This window comes from Leuciscus leuciscus, assembly GCF_965113295.1.
Source record: "Leuciscus leuciscus genome assembly, chromosome: 5".
NCBI classification, from domain to species: Eukaryota; Metazoa; Chordata; class Actinopteri; order Cypriniformes; family Leuciscidae; genus Leuciscus; species Leuciscus leuciscus.
Window position 1 is genome coordinate 47,345,329 of NC_138729.1, and position 6,146 is coordinate 47,351,474.

The window sequence follows — 6,146 nt, forward strand, 5'->3', positions numbered from 1 at the left end:
ACTATTTTCTTCATGCAAAACATAATTTCTGGCTTTTGTTCTCCTGGTTTTGGGGTGAAATATGACTTTGGATGTGTTCTTTACGTGTCTTATGAGATCCGGCCAGTTACTAAACGTTGAATAGTCTTTCTTCTGCGTCATCTGTGTATATGAAACTTGTCACTCTTTTAAATGTCTAATTAAAATAAGATCCATTTTCTGTACTGATGTTCAATACACCCGATTGGTCACTGACGAGTGTGGATTTTGACTTCAAGATGACCTCTGGCCTCGGACCAAAAGTTAAGCTGTGTCTACAATCCGCTCTCTCATGTGGCTTGGACACTTCCAGAGGTCATCGCTATGGTCACACGGCTCTTAAACTGCCACTGCAGTGAACAATTATCTGACCACAACATAAAAGCCAATCAGAGTCTTCAGAGCAGACCAATACATGCTCACATAAACTGGTTAGGACGAAACCACCTTCACCGAATTGATGTTTGATCGAAATATTTTAGTGAGTTCGAAGAATGTTTGAATAAGCCTTTTTTTCTTATTTTAATATCAAATCGACTAATAAATGAATACAATAAATAATAATTTTCAAGTAACGCAATTGTTTGATTCACGAGGGGGAAAAAAACATTCTACAATTTTTAATAATGAATGCACAAAAATAATCTTTGGCAAAACATATTTTGTATTTGTGAATGCAGAGTAGTTTAAACAATAACATTTTCCATTTAATAAATTACAATTTAATGTACAACTAGTTGCATGTGCTGAGTCCATGAATAGCATAAATATTAAATAAACACATTAAATACAATCAAATAAATTAACATTTGAAAATCTGAGCTTGTTACTGGCTTCAAATCTCAAACAAAACATTCTTGAGTTTTTAGGAGATTAAATTATATAAATACTAAAAAGTATTGGGGAGATGCTTCCAAAGTGCATTCTTGACGATGCTTATGTTGTTCAGGGTTTTTTCCATGGATTCCATGGTTTCCAGGATTACGCGTGACAGCAATTTTTAAAGTACTGGTGAATAAAGTGTCTCTGGGTTTCCACAGATCATTCATTTCCAAACAGCATGAGTGATTGTGATATCATAATGAACATGAACATTCCGAGTTCCGGAAATCCACTCCAGCTTTGTGTCTCCATGGCGATGGAACTTTCAAAAAATGTCACAGTCACAGAATCCTCTCTCACAGAATGCTCACGCCTCAGTTGAAGAGCGTACGTTGGTGTAGCTCTACCACGCTTCTGAGCCGTCGCAGCTGGACCCGGGCGATGGCGGGTCGGTGTCGCTGGTCCAGGTGCGATCGGTGCGCAGGTTCTGCATGTTCCCCGTGAGCAGCGTGAGGAGTGCGGCTTGCGAGTGAGTCGACGGCTCTCCGCCCTGGCTCTCCAGCAGAGTCACCAGGAAGTTGATGTAGCGCATGGCCAGACGCAGGATCTCGTTCTTGCTGAGCTTTTTCTCAGGCGGGTGCGTGGGAATGAGTTTCCGCAGCTCCGCGAAGGCTGTGTTGACATTATGTTGGCGCCAGCGCTCGCGTGTGTTGGTGAAAACCTTCCTGGTCATGATACTGCGGTACTTCTGCAAAAAAAAACAAAAAAACAGACGGTCATGCCAATGTATTATACATTGGGGAAAAATTATTATAATTCCATACAAACAAATGATATCTTACCACTTTCCGTTGTCTTGAAGCTCTATGAACGTTGGGGCATCAGGAACAAATTTTCTGCTGTGAAAAAATCCAAAAATAGTCCCGACGGCAGGTGAAAGCAGCAGTGTTTAGGAAAGATAAAACGCTGTCAGGTAATAAACCCACATCCGTCCTCTCACTCTCACTGAACCCTTGAACAAACTCCTCAAGACAGAGAACAGGGTGAAGGAGAGAGAGCATGTGAGGGAGGGGTGGGGTTTGGCTTGTGCCTCTCGTTTTTATAGTCCTGCTGCTGTGTGACGTCGCAGGGTGTGAGTGGGGGGGGAAGATTTTTACATCTGCCATTAATGCGTTTAAATTGATTAACATAATGCATCATGTATCCATTCACAGCTATAGCATTCGGGGGCTAAATACAAGGAAATCCAGCTTTTGACCAAGTGAACATGTAAAACAAAATGCCGTCTAGTGTTTAAACCAATCAGGGCACCAATAATATAAAGCTTTTGTCTCATGTATCATATCCTGGACCTAATCTTGACTTCACAGCAGTGTCAAAAACTCTTTATTCTATTCTATTCTTTTATTTTTACACTATTAAATGTTTCAATTATATAAATTATATTACTTTATAATTCATATTTAATCTTGACTGCACAGCAGTTTCAAAACTATATTAAATACTAAATAATAGTAATATTAAATAATGATATTTAACTTTATAATTAATCAATTTAAATGTCCATTTTCAAGGCAATAAAAAATACTAAATTACTAAATAGTCACATTTATAAAGAGCTTGGTTATATAAACAGGTTAGACAAATTAAAAGGAAGGTATGATCCAATGATTAACACTCTTAAGATTGTATTTTACCAAAAAGTCAAGCTTCACTATGCTTCTAAATATTTTTGACAAATATTTTAGTTTTTTCATGTTCTCATTTAATCCGCCATTTTAATATTGTCCTCTCTTTAAATGTCAGCTTATAAATCTTCACAATGCAGATCTTTTCTAATAGCACTTCTCTAATGGAACTAAATGACGTGAACGAACCAGCATATACCATTTTTATTGATGCGAGTTTAAGTTTATTCATTATTATTATCTTAAACACTTCCACATTCAACCCCATCGGGCAACAACAGAAACTACGGACTATTCAAAGCAGACTTATAGCCTATGAGCTCTAACAAATACGTGGCCGTTGTACAAAATGTGTTTCTCTCTATTGTTGGGATGCTGGACGTCCACCTGCTAACAGATCTATTACAGCGACTCTGTCCAATAGTGAAGTGACATCATAATGAAAACCTTCCTCTGATTGGACAACACTTTGCCAAAAAAAAAAAAACACAGCATATTCACCCTGACAGAGAAATAATATGGGTTTTGTCTGAATGATGGTAATCTTGTTTAGCATGTCCTGGGGCTTCACATAAATTACACTAGGTTATGACAGAGGCAAGCTTGTGGATCAGCACATTCTTTGGGGCCAAGGTCTCCGAAGCCCCCTCTCGCTCTCTCTCTCGCACTCTCAACCTCCCTTCAGATCAAAAGCTGGTGTCTCGCTGCAGCAATTGTTGCGTTAAAAGTCTCTCTGAGAATTGTGGGGGATTTGCATAATGGGATTATGGAGGGATTAGGAGTCAGGCAGAGGACGGACACAGTTAGAACGGAGTTGAATTCACGACTTCCATTCATACAGACTCGACCGCTCAACACTCCCTGCACCTGCAGGGCTGCCTTTCAGATCGCCCAAAAACTTCAACAACCCGCAAACCTGCATGCAACCAAACTCTCAAACTTTTACACCTACCTGAGCTCCGGTTTCTCGTGGCATATCGCAATTGTTTCTCCAGCAATGCAACTAAATGAAGACTTCTGCTGCACAGATGTTTCTCCTGCGAAAACACTCCAGTAATCTCTCAGATTCGCTCCAAAGTCTGTAATCGAAAGTTAGAGCTGTCAATATGAATTCAGATATTCCTCATCAAATTATTATAATGATGCCAATGAACAGAGCTGTGCGATCCAAATTAACTATCAAATGTGTCTTATTATTTAGCTTCAAGAAATTCTGAGACAAAGCTGATATTTACATGAATTAAATGTAACTGAGAACTAAATTCTCATGAAATAAGAGAAAATTATGAGAAATACAATTTTGCTTAAAAAATATATATAAAATAATAATATCTAAACATCACCCACATTTAATTAAATATAAACATTTGACTAAATCTTAACATATATGAACTATATTGAAATTCTATTAATTTTATAATTCATATTTTTACATTTTCAGCCACACACACACACAGTATATATATATATATATATATATATACACACACACACATATATATATTTATTTTAAATATAAATAACAATGTAAACCAAAAAAGTATATACACACACACACTTTTTAGTATATATTATTTAGAATTAAACTATATATTTTTTAATATATACAGTATATTATATTATTTGTATGATTTGTGTGTGTGTATATATATATATATAAAACATGGGTGGAAAAGGGAAAAAATAGCCAATTAGCAACAATACATTTTTAAATAAAATAAAATAAAGCAAGTAACTTACTGTAGTGTTAGTGGTTTGTTCAGACTGCCTCAGAAAGGACCTATTAAAGGTAGGAACCTTTCCCAACGGTTCCTATTTGAGCATTTAGTACATTGTTGACAATGCAGTAAGAGTGACAATTGATTTGACCTAATGCTTGCAATGAACAGTGGTTAAAAAGGGTCAGATTTGAACAGCATGCCCTGTTCTCACAGCTTTTTTCCATCTGAAAGAGCGCTGTGATTACGGTCACATTACAGACGTGTTTATTTAAAGCGCTGTGTTTTACTGCCTTAGACTGGACACACGTCTTCCCCCAGTGTCCGAAAACTGTGGTTTTATTTGCTTTTGTTTGTGTAGGCAGACGTGGCGGTTCAGATGGTGTTGGGAGTTATTTATGGAGGCTGTTTGGTGTTTTACAGAGGCTTAGACTAACGGGGGGTGCAGAGAGAGTGAAAGGGAGCGTGATGGAGAGAGGAAAATGCCCTATGGGAGTGTGTTTTCTCGAGCTCATTCCTGCGAGGGGCTGCAGTCAGACTGCTGGCGCGCTGAGATAAGCCCCCCCGACCCCCATCACTCTCCCTCTCTTCCTCCTCCTCTCAACGTGCGCTGCTTTCTCTCGGCTCTGACTGTCAGCGATAAGAAGATTGTCCTGTAATTGAATGACTATCTTTCTATCACGCTCATTTAAGAAAATAGCGAGGGGCTGGAAACGTGCATGGTGTGGGAGATAAATTAATGGCCACTGTCAACACAGTCGCCAATCAACATCCAGACCGGTAATTTGGAAAATGTTTTTTTTTAACGCCAATCAATTCAGCTTCACATGCCAAATGATTTATTCAGTTCCAGACCAGTACACAAATGCGTAGCAGAAGCGTGACCTCCTCTAAATAAGCAGGAGTAACGTGTAGCAAGAAATGAACGCAGTTGCTTGTTTGTCAATAAAGTGCCACATCTGAATAGAACTCTTGCGTCTGAATGCAGATGCATTCTTCACACATGCTTCTGTGTACAGACTATAAAGCTAACAGATGCATGTGTGCTCACGTTCACTCTCAACTGTAGGTTAAAGGTCAGTAGATAAAGGAGCCACGTAAAACTGCGGACTGTACTTAGAGGAAAAAAACAACAAGGCACTAAATACTTTTGAGCAATCAGAGTGATATCAGACCCTCTGCTGTGCACGACGTACATTTAAAATGATAAATCTATAAAAAAAAAAAAACTTAAACCCCACAATTATAAAACAGGGTTCGCACATTTTGACTAGTAAATTTCAATGACTTTTCAAGCTGCTCATGATTTTTTTTATACGATTTCTGTAAGATATTTAAAAAATGTTACAGAAATTACATTATTAGAGGTAGTCGTTAATAATCATATATTCAAAATTATTTTATAGTTGACCATTATAAGAAATATTAGAAAAATGAGAAAAAATACAAATTAGAAAAATTTATAAACTATAAAAATGTCCATGTCTTTTTTTTAAAAAACATGACATTTCCAGGCTTTTAAAAAAAAAAAAATTGTTTTTACTTTGCGATTCCTGGGAAAATCAATCAATAAAAAAAAAACTAAATCTAATTTAATTATAAATTATATAAATTATTAAAATCATTTTAATATAAATAAAAAATATTAAGGGCCAGCTTTACTAACAGCTTTCTCCAGCGCAAACCCTTTTTTGGAGTTAAAAAACTACTGTCAGGATTTACTAAAGACACGCAGTGAGAAATCAGCGCTGAAAAGGCGTGGACTGGGTTATTTTTGCGGATGATCTTATTGCATATGCATTTGTAGGAGTTTCCCTTTCAGAAGCAAAATGTATGGGAGGAAAGTATTTAAATGAATCACGCAAGGTGATTTACTAAGGTTTGCGCTAGTCAATTTACT

The 6,146-nt window shown here is 37.1% G+C and overlaps 1 protein-coding gene across 1 annotated transcript; it reads right to left on the bottom strand.

Annotated features, from left to right (window-relative positions):
• Positions 1-662: 662 nt before the first annotated feature.
• On the bottom strand, positions 663-2,317 carry tal2 (T-cell acute lymphocytic leukemia 2). The gene is made up of 2 exons (XM_082169483.1): positions 1,683-2,317; positions 663-1,588 (listed from the first exon to the last, which is right to left on the bottom strand). Exon 2 carries the CDS (start codon positions 1,571-1,573, stop codon positions 1,244-1,246), a length of 330 nt encoding a protein of 109 aa, XP_082025609.1. The 5' UTR covers positions 1,574-1,588; positions 1,683-2,317; the 3' UTR covers positions 663-1,243.
• Between the last annotated feature and the right edge of the window lie 3,829 nt (positions 2,318-6,146).